Genomic DNA, 24,046 nt, shown 5'->3' with positions numbered 1-24,046 from the left:
AATGGACTAATGTTGACATCCGTAAGCAGTTTCCATCTTGTCATGCCGTCAGTTCAGAACGACGACTGCGTCTTTGATGTGTCTGGGTGGTTTAATACATCACCCACAGCATACTTATTAACTTGATCATGCTTAAAGATATATTCAATGTCATTTTTTATTGTTACCCATCTACCAATCACTGCCCTTTGTATGTAAAACCTATGCAACAATTATATTTTAGTTATTTAAATTTTGTGATAAAAAAAATAATCTTTGACATGATGGAATATTTTGTGTAGATCAATGACAAAGAAAATACAATTAAATATACAGTATTTCAATCCCACAAAATGTGAAAAAAAGTTCAAGGGGTGTAGACTTTCTATAGGGACAGTACATGAGACACACATTTTTCTATCAACATGCTTTTATTTTGGTTGATATGCAAATTATATGATTTAATGTTTCTTTAAGCCTGCAGCTACTTACTTGACATGAGACACCTAACCATGCCAACACATGATTAAACATTTGAATTCACTGACAGAGAGAGTGCTAATGAAGCAATAGCTTCCTGGAAATATGGAGATCTGTTTCCTTTCAGAGAAGCAGCACTGTGTCCTTCCAAGGACGACGAAGTTGTAGCCTATTTCTCAGAACTGTAATATGGAGTGATTTTTAATGGGAAGGATCGGTTTGTTTGAACCAAATATCTGGCGAGATTTTTCTTGTCAATAGTAAAGGTGGACTAGACCAAGTCAGAATAACTGTGCACTACCCACTGATGTATTCATTTATTGGCACTATTTCAGAATCAGAAATCTAGACGTTGAACTTCTGTAGTTGTGCTCTGCTGTGAAGGCCATACTCTTTATGTCACCCTTTCATATCTCTCCAATTATCTTGAATGAACAATTAAGACCCATGAATAACATAATGGCAAATATGTGGATTAAAGGTTCTTTATCTATTCTGTTTCTTCTCCTGTTTTTCCGACATTATCATGTCTGCTAAGATCCTATTACAGCCTCACTCATCAATCAAGCATTCACATTTATTTATAAAGCCCTTCTTACATCAGCTGATGTCACAAAGTGCTGTACAGAAACCCAGCCTAAAACCCCAAACAGCAAGCAATGCAGGTGTAGAAGCACGGTGGCTAGGAAAAACTCCCTAGAAAGACAAGAACCTAGGAAGAAACCTAGAGAGGAAGCAGGCTATGAGGGGTGGCCAGTCCTCTTCTGGCTGTGCCTTTTGGAGATTATAACAGAACATGTTCAAATGTTCATAGATGACCAGCAGGGTCAAAAAATAATAATCACAGTGGTTGTAGTGGGTGCAACAGGTCAGCACCTCAGGCGTAAATGTCAGTTGGCTTTTCATAGCCGATCATTCAGAGTATCTCCGCTCCTGCTGTCTCTAGAGAGTTGAAAACAGCAGGTCTGGGACACGGCAGCATGTCCGCAGGCAGAACAGTTGAAACTGGAGCAGCAGCATGACCAGGTGTACTGGGGACAGCAAGGAGTCATTAGGCCAGGTAGTGCTGAGGCATGGGCCTAGGGCTCAGGTCCTCTGAGAGAAAGAGAGAGAATTAGAGAGAGCATACTTAAATTCACACAGGACACCGGATAAAATAGGAGAAAAACTCCATATATAACAGACTGACCCCAGCCCCCCGACACAAACTATTACTGGAAGCTGAGAAAGGAGGGGTCGAAAGACACTGTGGCCCCGTCCGACGATACCCATGGACAGGGCCAAACAGGCAGAATAAACAGTTGAAGTCGGAAGTTTACATACACTGAGGTTGGAGTCATTCAAATTTGTTTTTCAACCACTCCACAAATTTCTTGTTAACAAACTATAGTTTTGGCAAGTTGGTTAGGACATCTACTTTGTGCATGACACAAGTAATTTTTGGAATTGTGATACAGACAGATTATTTCACTTATAATTCACTGTATCACAATTCCAGTGGGTCAGAAGTTTACATACACTAAGTTGACTGTGTCTTTCAACAGCTTGGAAAGTTCAAGAAAATGATGTCATGGCTTTAGAAGCTTCTGATTGACATCATTTGAGTCAATTGGAGGCAATTGAGGCTAATTGACATCATTTGAGTCAATTGGAGGTGTACTTGTGGATGTATTTCAAGGCCTACCTTCAAACTCAATGCCTCTTTTCTTGACATCATGGGAAAATCAAAAGAAATCAGCCAAGACCTCAGAAAAAAATTGTAGACCTCCACAAGCCTGGTTCATCCTTGGGAGCAATTTCCAAATACCTGAAGGTACCATGTTCATCTGTACAAACAATAGTACGCAAGTATAGACACCATGGGACCACGCAGCCGTCATACCACTCAGGAAGGAGACGCGTTCTGTCTCCTAGAGATTAACGTACTTTCGTGCGAAAAGTGCAAATCAATCCCGGAACAACAGCAAAGGACCTTGTGAAGATGCTAGAGGAAACAGGTACAAAAGTATCTATATCCACAGTAAAACGAGTCCTATATCGACAAAACCTGAAAGGCCGCTCAGCAAGGAAGAAGCCACTGCTCCAAAACCGCTTTAAAAAAGCCTATACTACAGTTTGCAACTGCACATTGGGACAAAGATTGTACTTTTCGGAAAAATGTCCTTTGGTCTGATGAAACAAAAATAGAACTGTTTGGCCATAATGACCATCATTATGTTTGGAGGAAAAAGGGGGAGGCTTGCAAGCCGAAGAACACCATCCCAACTGTGAAGCACGGGGGTGGCAGCATCATGTTGTGGGGGTGCTTTGCTGCAGGAGGGACTGGTGCACTTCACAAAGTAGATGGCATCATGAGGGAGGAAAATGATGTCGATATATTGAAGCAACATCTCAAGACATCAGTCAGGAAGTTAAAGCTTGGTTGCAAATGGGTTTTCCAAATGGACAATGACCACAAGCATACTTCCAAAGTGGCAAAATGGCTTAAGGACAACAAAGTAAAGGTATTGGAGTGGCCATCACAAAGCCCTGACCTCAATCCTATAGAAATTCTGTGGTTAGAACTGAAAAAGTGTGTGCGAGCAAGGAGGCCTTCAAACATGACTCAGTTACACCAGCTCTGTCGGGAGGAATGGGACAAAATTCACCCAACTTATTGTGGGAAGCTTGTGGAAGGCTACCCGAAACGTTTTACCCAAGTTAAACAATTTAAAGGCAATGCTACCAAATACTAATTGAGTGTATGTAAACTTCTGACCCATTGGGAATGTGATGAAAGAAATAGCTGAAATAAATAATTCTCTCTACTTTTATTCTGACATTTCACATTCTTAAAATAAAGTGGTGATCCTAACTGACCTAAGACAGGGAATTTTACGAGGATTAAATGTCAGGAATTGTGAAAAACGGAGTTTAAATGTATTTGGCTAAAGTGTATGTACACTTAAGACTTCAACTGTATGTACTGTATAGTCATAACACAGGGATTTTTAAGCTATGCAAATATACTTGATGGAAAGATAGGTCAGATGAAGTGCGGTCTCCCATACACAAATCCCAAGAGGAGCAGGAACTCTCGAAGAATATGAAATGTCTTATCATCATTCCGCTGGCAGCCAGTCAACCTCTAGACCAGTATCTATCTGCCTGAGGGCAGGCCTAATTGCACAGATTATGTCACAGGGAGTGTGGCCTTTGGTGACACCGGAATGCCTTGTTTCCCCTTAGTGAGAGCAATTAGTCTGTGAGGGCTAGGACAAGACAGGGATATTAATGACACACTGCTCCGCTGCTGGCTGGCTCCAAATGTTGCTCACTCTGCTGTCGCTCCACTCCCACCAATGTTCCTTCTGTTATCGAGGTGTCTAACACGGGCCCCCTGGGATGTGGTGACAGCTCGAGAGATAACTCAGACCCCTCCCCAAAGATATTCCCTGGTTGTAGATGCAAACAGCCTATCTGCTGGAGATTAGGTGAATGTGTTATTTTGAAATAGTGCATTTGAAGGACTAAAAGAATGTCCTCCAGTTTATGGGAGGCTTAATTTTACTCAACATTAGAGTAGATATTTTCAGGGGAGATCTTTCATATAAGAGGTTGATGATACTACCATTCTGACATACTTCTTCATATCATGCCATACAGATGTAGGATCTTCATTTGTGGAAGGCTACCTGAAACGTTTGACCAAAGTTAAACAATTTAAATGCAATGCTACCAAATACTAATTGAGTGTATGTAAACTTCTGACCCACTGGGAATGTGATGAAAGAAATAAAATATGAAATAAATCATTCTCTCTGCTATTATCCTGACATTTCACATTCTTAAAATAAAGTGGTGATCCTAACTGTGACAGTGAATTTTTACTATGATTAAATATCAGGAATTGTGAAAAACTGAGTTTAAATGTATTTGGCTGAGGTGTATGTAAACTTCCAACTTCAACTGTAACCCCACCCACTTTGCCAAAGCACAGCCTCCATACTAGAGGGATAACTTCAACCACCAACTTACTATCCTGAGACAAAGCCGACTATAGCCCACAAAGATCTCCCCCACGGCACGAACCCAAGGGGGGCGCCACCCCAGACAGGAAGATCACGTCAGTAACTCAACCCACTCATGTGACGCACCCCTCCTAGGGACGGCATGGAAGAGCACCAGTAAGCCAGTGACTCAGCCCCTGTATTAGGGTTTTTAGGCAGAGAATCCCAGTGGAGAGAGGACTAGCTAGGTTTCCATCTAAAATTGGCGACAGATTTTCATGCAAATATTCAAAAATCTGCATGAAGAAAATATGTGCATTTTCCCACCAGTGGTGTGTTTCCACCAAATGTACTTGTTGCAGATAAAAAATCAGTGTGTGATGACGTAGTGCACACAAATGTGTATTTTTCGCTTAAATTTTCATGTGCCATATAAAAAATCTAATGTTCAGTCTGCTTCCATCGCTTTTTCAACTGCGTTAAATTGTAAATATGCCGAGTCTGGTCTTGGCACATGCGCTCTACAGTGTTACCAACTTAGCGACTTCGTCGCTATATTTAGCGAGTATTCAGACCCTCTAGCGACACATTTTCAAAAAAGCGACTAGCGACAAATCTAGCAACTTTTTCTGGTGTTATTGGAGACTTTTGGAGACTGACGTGAAAGCACTTATCGTTCTTACTCTTCTAAACGAGCAGCGGGTGCTGCCGTGGGCCCCATCCCTGTCACAGGCGGCCCAGTCCTTGCGCAGCAGTCCCTCCCAGCTGCAGTCAGAGCAGGAGATGTTCACCCCTCCGCGTCCAGACTGCAAATGAATCGCGCTTGCGGAAAGCCGCCGCTGGCTGATCCCGCCCTGGCTTACATTCAGGACGGGATGTAAATGTAAAATGTTCTTTGTCTAAAATAAATCACTGCACAAAAACAAATCACTGCATTTGACTCACACAGCCTCAGTCACATACTCACCTTGTCCACTGTGTGTGTACCTCTCTGTGTTATAAGTTAGCTCATCATGTCTCAGTCTAAACTGTACACTCAAAAACACAGAAAGGAGTGGGAATCAAACCCTGAATTCAAAGGCTAGTTGAAGACGTTTATTGGAGATGATACACAGGCATAAATGCCTGTATTGTAAGGCTGATTTCTACGCCAAACTTAGTGTAAGAAATACCATTTAAAATAACACTAGCATATTGCTATTACATTGTTATAACTAACTTCTTTCTAAAACAGGGTTTCTCACAGAAACTGAGACCCACAGACACCCAGAGACAGATGGCTGACACAGAACATTCCTAAACACTGATAAGAAAAGGGTGCAGACACACACACATACTCAAGGACGGAGGGCTGACTACGCACACACAAAATCTCCTGCTTAGCTGAACATTTGATAACAAAGAACTTTTGCTATAAGACTCAGAAGGATGACGCCCAGCTCATCAGGACCAATCTGAGAAGACAACAACCTGTCCAGAACCAACCAAAGGACCAGAACTTCCAGACTCAACCTACTTTCTGTGTTGTATAAAATGTCTATGCATTCTGTTATCTGGGCTTTTTCTGGAGGTTCTCTATGAGCCGAAGGAACGAGACCGTATACGCTTGTACCAGATATCTTTACTCATAATTAAACTGTCGCTTGTCATACAATTTATCACCTTGTCTGAATCGATCCTTGACCGGCTCGCCCTTCTCCATATCCAATTATCAACATTAGTGATGTAAAAAAACACATGACAACTCAAAAACATACTCAAAAGGCAAAGCCTTATAACAGTTCCACCCAAAACAAGCTTCCATTTATGGTTAAAAAAATGTACTCTGCAAAAAAGGCTGAGGCCACCAAGGCATTAACTATCCCTGTTCCATGCTGGCATGTGATCACATTGGAGAAGCATGTAGAGATGCTTTCTCAGACTCCACTGCTGCTACCCACTTCAAAGTGCACAAAAATGATTAATGGTGTTCTAGCACCATACTTTCTGAAAAAATTGGTAGCAGATGTGGGTGACCAGCTTTTCAGCCTCCTCCTCGATGAGTCCACGGATGTAAGTGTTTCTAAGTACCTGGGAGTTGTGATAAGATACTTTAGTGACACCAAGCAGACAATTGTATCAACATTTCTGGGGCTTGTTGAGTTGGAGGGAGGAGATGCCAAATCTATAGCCCGTGCTGTTGTGGCTTTCCTCGAAGTGTTGTCTTAAAAAAGAGAAACTCCTGGGGATAGGGACTGACAATGCCTCTGTTATGACGGGGATTAACAATGGGGTCCATAAAGTGCTGAAGGAGGAGTATGGCCTCATATCTGGTCCTTATTCGCTGTGTGTGCCACTCTCTGCAGCTTGCTCATTTGTAGTTCTAAACATATTTAGGGTGTTTTTTTACTCACTTTTTGTCTCTCTTACACATTATTCCTCTCTCCTACAGCGTCTGTCACAATTACATGCACATGGCCAATTATGCAAATTAGGGGGTGACGTCATGTAGCGACTTCTAGCGACTTTTAGGACATCTAATAGCTACTTTCCTTACTGAGGAGTTGGCAACACTGGCGCTCTAGCCAACAGTTTGCAGATACAGTGCAGGTAGGCTCTGTGGGTAGGTTCGTCTATAGTACATGATGAGATTATTATGGATAAGTGCGAGAATAATCATCATGTCACCAGAATAAGACCATCAACATTTATTGCAAAGGAGCATCAAGCTCATACCGTGCACTTTCACCACCCTGTGAAGTTCATCATCATTTATTTAATCTGTAGCCTAATAAACTGCTGGGAAGAGGACACGCCATGTCGACATTTATAAAATGTACAGAAACTTCCTGTTTCCATCACAGCTGTTGGGATTTTTTTTAATATGGTATGACTACTTGCATAAAAACTGTGGATGGAAACATGGTTTGTGATATACACAAAATGATCGCTTCCCTCGACAAGGATTGATCAACTTCACGTTTTTCAGCTTCGACCCATCAGTCTAGACTCTAGTCCATTACCCTCTCAGTCTACTAAGGCTGCATTTAGACAGGCAGCCCAATTTTATATTTTGTTCCACTAATTGGTCTTTTGACCAATCACAATAGATCTTTTTGACATCAGATATTTTTCAGAGCTTTTTCAAAGACCAATTAGTGAAAAATATATCAGAAATGGGCTGCCTGTCTAAATGCAGCAAGACATCACCTCTGCCTGCACTTTTGTGCTTATTCTAAATGTTCACAAAGAGAGGTGTCAGAAACATTGCAATTAAAAACATCAGTTTACTTAGCAGGGACAGCTCGTGCAAACACTATCCTCCCCCTCTAATTTCCTCTTTGATAAGCTTCACACGGCTGTGGCATGAGCCTGTTGTCTGTCAGAGCTGTGGAGGAGAGCACAGCTGCATGCTTATAGCGCCTTTTGCTGACGGCAGGGTAGGAGGTGCCAGCTTGTCAGACAGTGTGGTTGGGTCTCTGTGATGTTATGGAATGACACACGGGCACTCAGCCATACAGCGGTGGGCTATTTTGTCAGGGAAAGGTCTGATGTACTCAACAAAGAACAACCATTTACAGATACATTTTTCCTCCAGCTAGTATCCATGGATATGAAGTGTGTCACCACTTCTGAATTCAACCTATTCAGTTTTATTGAACAGTGGCGTGCTAGTTTTGTCACAAAATTGGGCTAATGTTAATTGATTGCAAAATGTTGCATATGGTTGCATGCAGTACTGAGTAACATTGCACAGTGTTGAAAGATTAAATCAAGCCCTGGGTATACTGTAAGTAAGTAGAATATTTTGATTAAGCAGATAAGAAAGTAGCAGCTGCCAGTAACATGGATTTACTTTAGGAGTAATTCTTAAGCAACCCCACACATCCTGATGATGATCCCTCCCTGAGCACCTGCTGTGCTGTTCAGCACAGTGCAGCCTCCGCTTATTATGGGATGTGAAGGGGAGCACCATCAAAGCAGTGCAGAGGCTGGCAGATTAAAACTATAGCCATTTCACTGCTTCTGAAATGGGCAAAGGAAGAGCAGATAAAGCAGCAGGGCCTGAACATAATGCTCTTACTGTAGTGAGATTAGATCTATTTCACAGGACGGCTCCCACACCACTCAGGGTTACCCTCCGGTGATCATCCTTACAGGCCCTTCAGACTGCTACTTTTTAATGGACTATACGTCAAGGTGGTCATATTGGGTTATATATAGATTGAAGACATTGATTTTCTTTATGGCTCAATGAAACTAAAGTGAAGTCCTCTTCAGGAGAACGGTTATAGAGGACCTCTGGATGCAGTAAAGGCCCATCAAAGTGATATCCAGTAACTGTGGGACTATAGCAGCCCTACCAGGGGATTGGAACCATTATCAAGCATCATCATCATATCTACATCTCAGCATCAAATTAGTATTATCTAAATCTGATTATCAGTCCCTCCAGCAATTTTTGGGCAAGTTGTGTATAGTAGCTTAATGGATTCAGCAGATGATTTGATGCTAAAGCTGAGCTGGGTTTTGCTGAACTGACAGAGATAACGCTCATTAGCCGTGCTCTCACGTTGTAACAGTGATTGACTAGGTGAATGACTGGGTACAACATCAATCCCTCCAATCCCAATGAAAAGGTAAACAGTCACAGGTCTGTCTAAGCTTCCCAGCTCATCCCCAGAGACTATGACTTTGCTAATTACTTAGGTGTTGTTCACACGCTGAATTAATCAGATCTTATGAAGGAATTCGTGATAGGAAGGAAGCACTTCAGGATAGTTCCGTTTCAGCTCTCGAAACAATTGGTTTCATCTCATGAGTGTTTGAAGGTTTGTTTTTGTTATTTTATCTCCTCCCTCTTTGTCTATGTTCCCATGGTAGAGTGCATTTTCATTGATATGCTGACATCAAGGTAAATCTGTCAAGCTTTAGAACAAGGAACACTTTACTTGGCCTACCAGCAGACCCTGAGGACATGGCAACACACCACTGAGGTAAACTGGTAAGATTGTACTTTGTATTATTAGAACACCGCATATTGCATTTCTGAAACCTCTCCATGAATCTGCTCACTGAAATATTGACATCCAAATATTGTGTGCCCTTCTGGAGGATTTTAGTTCAATATGACTGAAATCAAACACTGTTGAAAATGAAGTTTTGAAAAAAGTTTGACATCTGTAATTAAAAATTATTTTTCACAATGCAATTACATTGGTAGTTCTAGCTTACACTGTAGTGGGTGATATGCAGTTATTCAGCCATGGTTCTGACTTGGTGGAAATAGCTCTGGGCTACCTTTTAAATAAGTAAGTTCAGGAATTGATCTAATTTATCCAGTGAAAAGTAGAGCAGGATCCTCATTATCCCACAAAAGTTATACAATACATCTTTTCAGCTGCAGTCATAGCCGGACTACAAAAGTTTTCAGTCATTTGAGAATAGAACAGAATAATAGTCCTTAGGAAACTTCCTTTCCAATCTGACAATTCACCAAGTATCAGCATCATATGAGACAAAGACTGGCAAATTGACACTGTACAATACCTATTTTAAATTCACCACGTCTGATATGGGCTCAGGCTTGGGTTTGGGCAAAATATTGGGCTAGAGAGCAGTGGCGGATGCTGGAAGGGGCTATAATAGGATGGGCACATTGTAATGGCTGGAATTGAATAATTGGAACGGTATCAAACACATGGAAACCACATACTTGACTCCGTTCCATTGATTCCATTCCAGTCATTACAATGAGCCCATCCTCCTAAAGCTCCTCCCACCAGTCTCCATTGTTAGAGAGTATGCATGCTGTGTTTTCATCCTTTTACTCAGTTTGATTAAATGTTCGCTCCATGTACAGTATAGAAATGTGTTGGTGGACCTTTCATACAAGGGCTGCTATTTGAGTTGCTCTCCTTGAAATATCTTTTGTGCATCTGACATGAGTGTAAAGCTTGATTTTCCCCTGAAGGTCCTTTGGCCACTCAAATGAAGTGGGATGAATGGCACATTCATTCTGCTCTGAATGGAAGTATTGGAAAAAGCAGTAGTTCTAAGTCTGTATCTCTATGATATAGAAGGAATAGCATCACATAACGCTGGAATGTTTTTATTGATAAATTACAGTTTTTTGCTCTTCGGTATTATTTTGAGTCTGAAGAGAATTGATTCAGAGCGAAAGCAACAGAAGGCCTTGATAAAGGTGTGTAATTTACCAGGAAGAGTTGATTGTCTCTAACCCCTGCCTGTCATGGTCGATAACACTGATGTGGAAATACTAAAAGGACTGAACTGTCAGTGTTACTAATACCAACATATGCGTCAGGTGTTTGTTTGACGTGCACATGTATAGACATGCTTTGGTCCAATCTGTTGATCATAGTCCCAAAATTCATTTTCATCTGGATCTCGGTATTGAATACAGCTAGATTCAGTACAGATTCAGTACAGCTAGACATATTATTCATATATTGCCAAAAAGGTCATTCCAAGCCGGTGAGGATTTGACACAGTACGGAGACTGTCAGTCACTGTGGTCATTGTGATGTTGTGCATTGGCAGCCGAGGCTCTCCTTGAGGAGTGGCTGTGATGGATCTGACAGCTGCCTCAGCCATGGGGATTGATGTCTTCATCTGCTCCCAACAGGGCCGCAGATATATAGTACTACAGTCTACACTGCGATCTCCAATAACATTACTGCCTGCCCATTGCCTTTGCCACAACCCAGAGAATAAATGTAGCCGACAAAATGTGCGCCTTACATAGTTGAGTCAGTAAGAAAGTTTAATGCTGGTATACAAAAATCAAGTATTTAGATTTTAATATTAGAGCTGCTTCTTAGACTTTCCTATTGCTTTTTCCACATAAATGTTTATTCAGACCAATCTATTGACTTACCATACAATTAATATCAGGCTGACAGACACTCCCTTAATGCAGCATGTGGCTATTGAACATGTCTCATAGCTAGGGGAATACTTGTTTTGTTCTTCTTTGCAATGTTGACTTTGAAAACCTGTCACAAAAATATAGTATGTCTGTCTCAGGGGCACTATATGGGGCATCAGCACTCCAGTCTAGATACTGTATATTGTTCCTCTATAAACACACACATTGATTACAGTACTATACTGCAAATAAGTTGTTATTATACAACAGGTTGGGTTGAGATACAGTGCAATGATTGACAGTGTCGACAGCTGTGTAACCAAATGGAAGATTATGCAAGGGCCGTGGATGCAACTGTTGTTGCTCTTAAGTCCCAGTCAGTCTGACCAGAATAAATGATCTAAATGCCCACTCCACATGGCAGATAGACACAGAGAGAAACAGAGCAGGGAAATCGCTGTCCAATTTTCTGTGTATAAACACTACCATCTGTCTGGTCCAAAGAATCTGCTATGTGCATAGTGTAAATCCATGGAAAGACAAGATAAAGGAGGTAAAAGATAGAATGTTGTCATCAAATGACCTGCTTTAAGGAATAGGCTACTGTCAATGGGGCACATAGCAATTTTGTCATTAGATGATTAGATTAGATTTCTAGTGGCATCGAAAACCTTTTCATGCGAATGTTTCCGCCAATTATCCATCATGATAGTCTTTGTTGGTTGTTGTTTGTTATGACTGCTTTGGTTTGGTGTTTAATGTCTCTCCCATCATGTGTGACACCACCCACCGTGTTCACTTCCCGTGCCCCCTGGACAAGCTGAGTGGTGTTCCTTTGATTAATATATTATAAATAGGAATAATGAATCTGGATGTGTGAATCAAATCAACCATGTGAATTTTGTGTTTTATTCCTTTTCAGTTCTTCCTCTTCACAGAAAATGGAACAATTGATGCGACTGAGGAGTAAGTTGGCAGCATCAGCTTGACCTTGTAGTGCCATCTAGTGTTCATGCATATTGGCCTACCGATATATACAGTAGGATCCACAATGTGTGATGTGATCATATGGCTCTCTCTCTCTTTATGGTGACAGTCGGTTGTAAGAACTGAAGGTAAACTGAGACAACAATGTACAGATTTATGCATTGAAAAATGACTAATCTGGTATCCAGCCTTCCAGTTAACAGGTAAACTCCATGTAGCTGGAGTTATGTCCATGTCCACCTGCTCTTTTGTCATCGTTTCTCTTTGTCTACTTGTCACATTCTGTGGAGTGGTCATCATGTTTTATGTTTGTGCCACACCTGATTATGATTGATGAATCAGTGACTATTGATCTGTGCCATCTGTGGTTTGCCGGGCATGGGCACACTCTCCATGAGTGCTCTTGTTGGGACTGTAGGCGGCAAAGCTTTTATTTCAATAACCATCCGTTCCTCATCAGGGAAGTGCCTTGAGGGAGGAAGGCATTATCCAGTGTTTCTTTGTATTGTGCCATGGAATGACTGTTTAAAAGAACAATGAATATGAGTGGGTGGCCTGTGACCACGTTACTTTCTGTGTTTATGTGCCACCCTCCTCCCCCAAAGTCATTCAGTATTGGATGTGAAAACAGCTATGACTTCACTTAACGTAAGATTGTCTCCTAAAAGTTATGTAAAGGTGAAAGTAATATTGTTAATTCATTTGTAAGAACAGAGAAGTAGTTACTTGAGTTGTCACGCTAATGCCTTGTGGAAGGCTCCCGAAATGTTTGAACCAAGTTAAGCAATTTAAAGGCAATGCTACCAAATACTAATGGAGTGTATGTAATCTTCTTCTGACCATTCTTTCTACTATTATTTTGACATTTCACATTCTTAAAATAAAGTGGTGATGCTAAATGACCTAAGACAGGGAATCTAAATCAGGCTTACTTAACCCATTACTTTCATTCTCAATGGCAATTCATGGGAGTTACATGAACAACTGTCCTTGGTTCAACGTGATATTAAACAACCTATCTGCTGGAGATTAGGTGAATGTGTTATTTAGACATAGGTGCACCATGACTGAGACTGTGTGTATGTGTAGAATGGAGTTTGCTGACCTGTCTGTGACAGGCTGAAAATAAGGAGAACGTGGTCTGTGCCCTGTGACCCCTCTGAATATGAGCAGCAAAATCCTAGCTTCATACAATTGATCTGTGGTGCTGTTGCTCATACAATAGGGTCACTGAGAATAAAAGCCTGCCAGCAGAAGTCCAATAACCGATATCACAGACCGATATCACAGGTCTCATCTGCACTCTGCTCACCAATGTGAAGATCACAGTGGAAATACCAGATGTCAGAGGTTCATATCATCATCTAGTTTGTTGAACTTAGTAAAAAGGTGGTGGTTGACTAGGGGTGGACTGAATTTGAACCAGTACATTTACAGTTGAAGTCAGAAGTTTAAATACACTGAGGTTGGAGTCATTAAAACTAGTTTTTCAACCACGCCACAAATTTCTTGTTAACAAACTATAGTTTTGGCAAGTCGGTTAGGACATCTACCTTGTGCATGACACAAGTAATTTTTCCAACAATTGTTAACAGACAGATTATTTCACTTATAATTCACTGTATCACAATTCCAGTGGGTCAGAAGTTTACATACACTAAGTTGACTGTGCCTTTCAACAGCTTGGAAAATTACAGAAAATGATGTCATGGCTTTAGAAGCTTCTGATAGATTAATTGACATAATTTGAGTCAATTGGAGTTGTACCTGTGGATGTCTTTCAAGGCCTACCTTCAAACTCAGTGCCTCTTTGCTTGACATCATGGGAAAATCAAAAGAAATCAGCCAGGACCTCAGAAAAAAAGTCTGATTCATCCTTGGGAGCAATTTACAAACGCTTGAAGGTACCACGTTCATCTGTACAAACAATAGTACGCAAGTATAAACACCATGGGACCTCGAAGCTGTCATACCGCTCAGGAAGGAGATGCGTTCTGTCTCCTAGAGATGAACGTATTTTGGTGCGAAAAGTGCAAATCAATCCCAGAACAACAGCAAAGGTCCTTGTGAAGATGCTGGAGGAAACAGGTACAAAAGTATCTATATCCACAGTAAAACGAGTCCTATATCGACATGACCTGAAAGGCCGCTCAACAAGGAAGAAGCCACTGCTTCAAAACTGCCATAAAAAAAGCCAGACTACGGTTTGCAACTGCACATGGGGACAAAGATCGTACTTTTTGGAAAAATGTCTTCTGGTCTGATGAAACAAAAATTTAACTGTTTGGCCATAATGACCATCGTTATGTTTGGAGGAAAAAGGGGGAGGCTTGCAAGCCGAAGAACACCATCCCAACCGTGAAGCACGGGGGTGGCAACATCATGTTGTGGGGGTGCTTTGCTGCAGGAGGGACTGGTGCACTTCACAAAATAGATGGCATCATGAGGCAGGAAAATTATGTAGATATATTGAAGCAACATCTCAAGATATCAGTCAGGAAGTTAATGCTTGGTCGCAAATGGGTCTTCCAAATGGACAATGACACCAAGCATACTTCCAAAGATGTGACAAAATGGCTTAAGGACAACAAAGTCAAGGAATTGGAGTGGCCATCACAAAGCCCTGACCTCAATTCTATCGAAAATTTGTGGGCAGAACTGAAAAAGCGTGTGCGAGCAAGGAGGTCTACACACCTGACTCAGTTACACCAACTCTGTCAGGAGGAATGGGCCAAAATGCACCCAACTTATTGTGGGAAGCTTGTGGAAGGCTCCCGAAATGTTTGAACCAAGTTAAGCAATTTAAAGGCAATGCTACCAAATACTAATGGAGTGTATGTAATCTTCTTCTGACCATTCTTTCTACTATTATTTTGACATTTCACATTCTTAAAATAAAGTGGTGATGCTAAATGACCTAAGACAGGGAATTTTTACGAGGATTAAATGTCAGGAATTGTGAAAAACAGAGTTTAAATGTATTTGGCTAAAGTGTATGTAAACTTCCGACTTCAACTGTATGTACTGTATAGTCAAAACACAGGGATTTTTAAGCTATGAAAATATACTTGATGGAAAGATAGGTCAGATGAAGTGCTGTCTCCCATACTCAAATCCCAAGAGGAGCAGGAACTTGTGATGACCCTCCCACTCTGTCTGCCGAATTCTTTCTCTTTGCTCTTGTTTTTCTAATAGGATGTCGGTGGGCGGAGCCGGGAGGGTCGTCAGCGAAATGGGACACACCTGGGCTTGGGTGTGTCCCAGGATAAATGCACCTCTTCCCCATTTATTGAGGAGACTCTCTCCATGCAGACACTGATAGATTTTGGTTGTGGCATTTTTGTGTTTGTTTGTTTGTTTTTGTTTGCTTGCTTTGGCACTTTTCAACACCCCCATTATCACATTTATGCACGCAAACACTCCCTAACACTACTGATTACACACACCATTGTTAATTGTATTTAGTTTACTTTATTTAATAAATATATTTTGTTATTCCTTGGCTTCACGTTGTCTCCCTTTTGTTGCGAACTTCGAGCTGGTTCGTGACAAACTCTAGAAGAATATGAAATGTCTTATCATCATTCCGCTGGCAGCCAGTCAACCTCTAGACCAGTATCTACCTGCCTGAGGGCAGGCCTAATTGCACAGATTATGTCACAGGGAGTGTGGCCTTTGGTGACACCGGAATGCCTTGTTTCCCCCTAGTGAGAGCAATTAGTCTGTGAGGGCTAGGACAAGACAGGGATATTAATGACACACTGCTCCGCTGCTGGCTGGCTCCAAATGTTGCTCACTCTGCTGTCGCTCCACTCCCACCAATGTTCCTTCTGTTATCGAGGTGTCTAACACGGGCCCCCTGGGATGTGGCTACAGCTCGAGAGACAACTCAGACCCCTCCCCAAAGATATTCCCTGATTGTAGATGCAAACAGCCTATCTGCTGGAGATTAGGTGAATGTGTTATTTTGAAATAAGTGCATTTGAAGGAATAAAGAATGTTCTCCAGTTTATGGGAGGCTTAATTTTACTCAACATTAGAGTAGATATTTTCAGGGGAGATCTTTCATATAAGAGGTTGACGAGACTGACCCATGTTTCTGTTATTGGTTGATATTCTGTATGTATGGTTTGGCACTGCCATGCACTGCAATTCTTACACACTTCTTCATATCATGCCATACAGATGTAGGATCTTAATTTGATCACTTTTGTTGGTGAGAATTTTCCTGTACAGCAGGAAATGCAAACTTGTGGTGTATTCAAGGTTTAAAAAGGTTTATAAAGTTTGTAATTCCCACTTTAAAATGTCAGACTTGATTTGCCCTAATTGAAAATGTATCAACCCCTACAAAAAATAAAATTAATTGTAAACCACATCATTCACATTTCATTTTGCTGCAGGATTATTTTCCTGCTGTAGCAAACTAGCTAAAATTAAGATCCTACATCTGTACACATATTGAACAGTGCAATGATGACCCAAGAAGGACCTCTGTGAACAAAGCAAAATAAATCCAAAAGTTCAAGGTGTTTGGTCTTTAGTTTAGACACATGTGCCAAAGGGTATTAACTTACTGCCATCTTGTGTAGCATGTGAAGATCATGATTTTTTTTAGCATTGAAGCAGGGAAGCAAACCAGGGTCACTGGCGTGGGAGGCAAACACCCTACACATTGTGCCAATAGGGTTAACACACTTGATGGGAATTGTAACTTGGCTCAAATAACATGGATTGCTACACTGCCTCCTTTCGAACAGGAAGACACTACCCGGTGCTTCAACTTTCTTTCAAACCCCTTCGCACGTCTGCCCGTGCGTTCCGATGGCCTCATGACGCCATCCCACTTCTGACACCAGTGTAGTGAATGGCAGGGAAGCGATCCTGGGTCACTGGCGTGAAAGGCAAACATTTTACACATCACGCAAATAGGTTTAACCAACTAGGTGGGAATTGTAACATGGCTCATATAGCAAGTATTGCTACAAAATATTTATAGGATGAAATGCATGATATAAGTGGAAGTATTTCGTGTTTTCTTGAAAATTACATTACGTTTTATGAATTCCTATTCAGGTTACTACATTATCAGGTGTTATAAGTTCAAACTCAGAGCAATGTTTGCCTGGTGTTGTCTACATTGGTGATGAGATGACAGTAATGCATGACATCTCTGTGTATGCTATCAGGCAGGCCTGATAAAAACTGCTACACTCCTGTCAGTGCCCCCCTTAACCAGCATGTCAATGTTGTACATGTAGCCTCCCACTGCCTCCTTATCACTGGATGCAGAGAAACATACTACACTGAACAAAAATATAAACATATGTAAAGTGTTGTTCCCATAGGCCGTCATTGTAAATAAAAATTTGTTCTTAACTGACTTGCCTAGTTAAATAAAGATTCAATAAAAAAATATATAAAAAATGTTTCATGAGCTGAAATAAAAGATCCCATAAATTTTCCATAAAGCACAAAAATGTTGGGCACAAATTTGTTTACATCCTTGTTAGTGAACATTTCTCCTTTGCCAAGGTAATCCATGTGCAGTTTTGTCATACAACACAATGCCACAGATTTGAGTTAGCTTGCAATTAGCATGCTGACTACAGAAACGTCCACCAGAGCTGTTGCTAGAGAATTTAATGTTAATTTATCTAACATAAGCCTCCAATGTCATTTTAGAAAATTTGGCAATATGTCCAATCGGCCTCACAACCGAAGACCACATGTAACCACGCCAGCCCAGGACCTCCACATCCGGCTTCTTCACCTGCTGGATCGTCTGAGATCAGCCACCCGGACAGCTGATGAAACTGTGAGTTTGCACAGAATTTCTGCACAAACTGTCAGAAACCGTATCAGGGAAGTTCATCTGCGTGCTTGTCGTCCTTACCATTGCCGTGCCATTCGTCCGCAGCAATCACCTCATGTTTCAGCATAATAATGGAAAGCCCAATTTCACAAGGATCTATACACAATTCCTGGAAACTGAAAATGTCCCAGTTTTTCCATGGCCTGTATACTCACCAGACATGTCACCCATTGAGCCTGTTTGGGTTGCTCTGGATCGATGTATACGACAGCTGGTTCCAGTTCCCGGCAAAATCCAGCAACTTCGCACAGCCATTGAAGAGGAGTGGGACAACATTCCACAGGCCACAATCAACAACCTGATTAAGTGTATGCAAAGGATTTCTGATCAACACCCCTACCTTTATTTTTGTAAAATTTTAAAGGTATCTGTGACCAACAGATGCATACTGTATGTATTCCCAGTCATGTGAAATCCATGGATTAGGGACTAATGAATGTATTTCCATTGACTGATTTCCTTATATGAACTGTAACTCAGTAAAATCTTAGAAATTGTTGCATGTTGTGTTTATATTTTTGTTCAGTGCACATAGACATCACTTCAGTGGTCGAGGTTGGAAGTGGAACCTACTCAAAAACAACACTACTGACAAAGGCAGTATGCAGGATGGAATTGCAATTGATCATTAGCCAAATCTAATGACATTTCAAAGGAGCAATAAAACTGATTTGATATGTGAGTAATGTAAAATACTTGATCTAACTCTTCCATGGACATGCTAAATGACGAGGTCTCATGATCATCTAAAGGTCACCTGTGATTGGTTACAATTCTACAATGTTGCCTTTCATTGGTTACTTGTCGAAAAGTCCATACATGTTCATTGGAAGGTGACACTGGGATGTAATCATTGGTTCGTTCCGCATGTCTGCTGATGTAACGATATGCCGGTTGCAAAGGGGAAACTGGCTTGTCCTACGAAATTTAGGCTTATGCATTGCTAAGGCAGTCCACATTGGATACACGAACCTTCATTCTGTTTTATAAAATCTACAGCATACGATTCAACGTTGGATAATCAAAGTGTAACTTAGGGACTTAGCTAGCTAGGCAAATAGTGTTAAAACAGATAATGGGCGAGGAAATGAACGATAACATGATCAACACAAATGGTGCTGCTAACAGCATGGGGGATGTGAATCACACCGCAGAAAAGAGAGCAGATAGCGATGTGAAATACTACACATTGGAAGAAATAAAAGCTCATAATATGAGCAAGGACGCATGGCTTATCATCCACGATAAAGTGTATAACATCACCAGTTTCTTGGAGGAGGTAAGATCAAAATACCACCCTTGCTAACGTTAGCTGGCTCTACTAGCATAAGCTACGACATTGGTCTCCGTTGCCTGGTTTCAAATTAATGTAGGTTCCGCGCCAAACCAAACGTCTAGCTAGTTAGACAACTAACTATCTACGTAACAATGCACATATGTGAAGGTCTGGGTCTTTCTAGCTAGCTAACATATCCGAACGTTATTTATCTAATGCTCAGTCAACACAGGCTGAGGGAGGCAGCTTGCCAGCATTAGCATTTGCTATTTTGGCTAGTGTGTGCTTTGCCAGTTTAACTAGCTAGTTAATGTGGCTAACTTAACTGTGTATGCTATCTGTGTCTACCTGCATATTCCCAATAATATTACCAGATATGGTGTAATGTTGCACCTGGACTGGAGATACATTATTATGGAACGTACCTAGCGTAACGTTAGCTAGCTAACGTAACTAGTTTGCTAGCTTAATTGGCCAAAAATAGGGCGGGTTACAAGAGGTCAATCGCCTAAAGTTGCGCAACCCACCATCTATTAAAGGTGTAATGGGAAAATAAGTCGAAATACAATGCCAATGGCACAGCATGACCACAATGAAAGTAGCATGGGGTACCAGTCTGTTTAGCTATCGTTCCACTCCATGTCATGCTAAACAATTTTTGCTAGTGGTACAGGTTCTGGATTTCAGGTTAAGATTAAAGGGGTTAGTTACAAGTATCTTTGGCATGACGTCTTTCATGTGTTATAATCAAGGCTGTATTTGTGAAGTAACACCACACTGTAATATTTGTTTACCTTCAAAGAGTGAGCCTGCCAACAAAAAAGTTGACATTGGAGCTTTAACCATTTTTAATGAAGCGATCGATCCCTATAATATGCCAATCCATAATAATTTCAGGATATCAGATAATTAAGAGTTCAGAGCTTTATTTAACACATTTATCATATTGACATTTAGGTCGACATAAGCCAGCCATCCATGTCATGTAGGACATCATATTGTAATTGTGTAGTCTGTGATTACATTCAAATCAAATCTACATTTATTTGTCACATACACATGGTTAGCAGATGTTAATGCGAGTGTAGCGAAATGCTTGTGCTTCTAGTTCCGACTATGTAGTAACTGTCGGTAGTGACAGATCATAATGAAATTAAGTCTATACCACTTGTTTCTGTGTTTTCAGCATCCAGGAGGAGAGGAGGTTCTGGTGGAGCAGGCAGGTGCAGATGCCACAGAGAGCTTTGAGGATGTTGGTCACTCTACAGATGCCAGAGAGATGCTTATCCAGTACTACATTGGGGAGCTCCATATGGTACAGAGATTGCTTTCTCTCAACTGTTGAACTCTCAATCATTGCAAATTCATTAATCGAAACATCGTTTTCGTTTAATGATGGAACAACAAAATAATCTGTGGCATGATTTATTCTGATCGTAAAAGTGTGTAAATGATTATTTCACCCTGTCTTTTAGGATGACCGGAAGAAGGATGGCGCAAAGGTAAAGTATTCAAGTAAATGTTCTGTAAAAATGTTTTATAATAATGTAACACCTATTTTACTAATGCTAACTCTTGAACCTTCTTTTATCAACAAAAATTTTCCCACAGGAAGAATTCATTACAACTTCAGGAGATGGCTCGAGGTCAGTCATAAGCGATAAGAATTTGATTATTCCATTTGCATTCACTAAGTATTCTGTCTCCTAATCATTCTTCACTGAGCTGTTTTTGTTCCCTGGCTGAATGTCTAAGTGCTCTTTCCATCTTTCTCTAGCTCGTGGACCACATGGTTGATACCTGCCATAGCTGCAGTTGTTGTGGGTATCATGTATCGATACTACATGCTGGAGCGCAAGTCTTCCTGAGCCCTGACGCTGTCGTCGCATCTCATTCTTTCTGTCTGGAGGCCTTGACATGTTTGACCAAACCCCCCTTGCATTGAACGTACACAACTTTTCAGAGGTGCGTCCCACTCAACTCACACAGTGCCCCCACCCTGAAGGAAAGAGAGGGAAAGGATAAAACAATCCCCTTGCCCCTCGGCTTTCTTTTCTACACCTCATCCAACAGGCTGTGGGGCGAGATGCATCTGGAAACTTTCTGCCCTCAGTCTCTTTAAATTGTTTTCTAATCTATTCATATTGTTTACTCATTCTGCCTTTTGATACTTATTGTATGGTGTCTTTTTAAGTTAGTTATTCATATGCAAGTGATCTCAACTGTAATGTATATCTGCAAACTCTTGTCGCTATCTGCTTTGTGGGACTTTTACAGTGTGCTCCAAAAGTATTGGGACAGTGATTTTTGTTGTTGTTTTGGCTCTACTCCAGCACTTTAAATGATACAATGAGTATGTGGTTAAAGTGCAGACTGTCAGGGTATTTTCATCCATATCGGGGGAACCGTTTAGGGAATTACACCACTTTTGTACATAGTCCCCCCATTTTAGGAGACCAAATGGGACAAATTCACTTATGTGTATTAAAGTTGTAAAAAGTGAAGTATTTGGTCCCATATTCATAGTACGCAATGACTACATTAAGGTTGTGATTCTACAAATTTGTTGGATGCATTTGTTTGTTTTGGTTGTGTATCAGATTGTTTTGTACCCAATAGGGATGAATGGTATATAGTGTATTATTGTGCAATTTTGGAGTCACTTTTATGAATATAATATGTTTCTGAACACTTCTACATTAATGTGAATGCTACCATGATTACGGATAATTCTCATTGAATCGTGAATGAGTGAGAAATACATATTTTACCCCCAAGACATGCTAACCTCTCACCATTACAATAACGGGAGGTTAGCATTTTGGGGGGCGATATATTTGTGCATATAACTTTATCATTCACAATTCATTCAGGATTGTCCGTAGTCATGATAGCATCCACATTAATGGATGCTACCATGGGCACAAAATAATCTGAAGCACAACCAAAACAAACAGCAAATGCATCCAACACATTTGTCCCAATACTTTTAGTCCCCTAAAATGGGGGAGGGGGGCTATGTATAAAAAGTCTACACTTTAACCTCGTAGTCCTTAGCATTTCAAAATAACAGAAAAATTTGGACTTCGCTGTCCCAATACTTTTAGAGCTCTCTGTATTTCTCTCTGTTTGTTCAGACATGTTTAGTGGCTAACACCACCATCTCTATGCTCTAGGTCTAGGAAGTAGAAATATATTTGTGTGTAGTAGAGCATAGCAACATAGGTTATGGGGTCATATCTATAAGAAATAATGCTGTTTTCTTACACTGAGAAATCTGATTAGCATGTTTTTTAGTTTAGGTTAAGTTGCATACTCCTCGTGAGTCTTAATTCTCCTCAGACTGCTGCCTGGTATTTCATATCTGGTGAATGAATAACATAGGAAAAGCTAGAAACAAAGCATTCTAACGTATCTGTTTGCTTGAGAATAGATTGTCATGCAATTTGTCATTTAAAACTTAAAAATCATCATTGATTTGAACCAATGACTTGATTGAACAATATGCCTCATAGTTAAAGTACATAATTTATGTTCAGCTATTCATTGCGTTGCATGCATGCATCGACTGATTGAGTAGGCCTCGTTCTCGGAATCTCTATCTTTTGCCTTACAAAGGCTCCACGCCATGTAAATTCTCTTGATGTATTGATAAGTTAAATTGATATTATTTGAAAGTGAAATTTACTTATCCCCAACTCCCCCTTTTTTAGTTACTTTTACGCTAAGCATTTATTTGGTGATACTATGCTTTAAAAAACATTAAGTATGAGATGATTGGTGTGTATTATATATATTATAACCTGGATTAATTCTATTGCATTACACACATTGTGCAGGATATATGTTTGTCTCTTCCTATGCACATCCATTAGCAATTAAAAAATGCTGCCCTATGTAGTGAGTGTTGTTGAATTCTAATGATTGGACTAAAATTTTACTCTTGAAGGCATAAAACACTTTTACATTTGTATTGTGTTAGCTGTCTGTTAGTGTTGGTGCCACTGTGACGTTTTTAAGTGTAAATCTGTATCTGGGAATTGTGGATAAACAGCAGTACTTGAAAGCATATATGTGGATATTCAATTGCACTACCAATTTTAATTGGTATATGTCAACAATATATTTCATATTTCAGTTGTATGTTTCCTATAAATGTTGCTATTCACAACTTGTGGAGCACCTGAAAACAACCTGCCCAAGACATAATACTGATTTGTACATATGATAACCAACATATTCCATTTGGACACTTTCAAATTCATTATACTTTAAAGACATGTCCCATTGAAACGAAAATTCCCGTTGAGTCTGACATTACCCTTGTCATGCTAAGTAAAAGGCTCATGTGCTATCATTTTCATAAAATTATTTGAGTGACATGTTGCTATTTTATAAGCTAATTTAATTTAAAAGGTTGTGAAAGCATAAGAATGGCGCTGTTAAGATCAGAGATTCATCTCCTTAGTATACACTTTCGTTCGAGGTGTACATACCTACATCTCCAAATTACAAACCAAGTAGTCTTACTTATAGGTCTTCATGCTTTCTTGAGAACCTTGATGATCTCGAAATGGAGTCAGTAAGCA

General features: G+C 40.5%; 1 protein-coding gene across 1 annotated transcript; it reads left to right on the top strand.

Annotated features, from left to right (window-relative positions):
- Positions 1 to 19,025: 19,025 nt before the first annotated feature.
- Positions 19,026 to 23,357, top strand: LOC129854275 (cytochrome b5-like). Its single transcript, XM_055921137.1, has 5 exons — positions 19,026 to 19,460; positions 20,644 to 20,772; positions 20,933 to 20,959; positions 21,069 to 21,103; positions 21,235 to 23,357. Exons 1-5 carry the CDS (start codon positions 19,257 to 19,259, stop codon positions 21,323 to 21,325), a joined length of 486 nt encoding a protein of 161 aa, XP_055777112.1. The 5' UTR covers positions 19,026 to 19,256; the 3' UTR covers positions 21,326 to 23,357.
- The last annotated feature ends 689 nt before the right edge of the window (positions 23,358 to 24,046 follow it).

Source organism: Salvelinus fontinalis, chromosome 4 (genome assembly GCF_029448725.1).
Source record: "Salvelinus fontinalis isolate EN_2023a chromosome 4, ASM2944872v1, whole genome shotgun sequence".
Classification (NCBI taxonomy): Eukaryota; Metazoa; Chordata; class Actinopteri; order Salmoniformes; family Salmonidae; genus Salvelinus; species Salvelinus fontinalis.
This window is presented reverse-complemented; position numbering and strand designations above follow the sequence as displayed.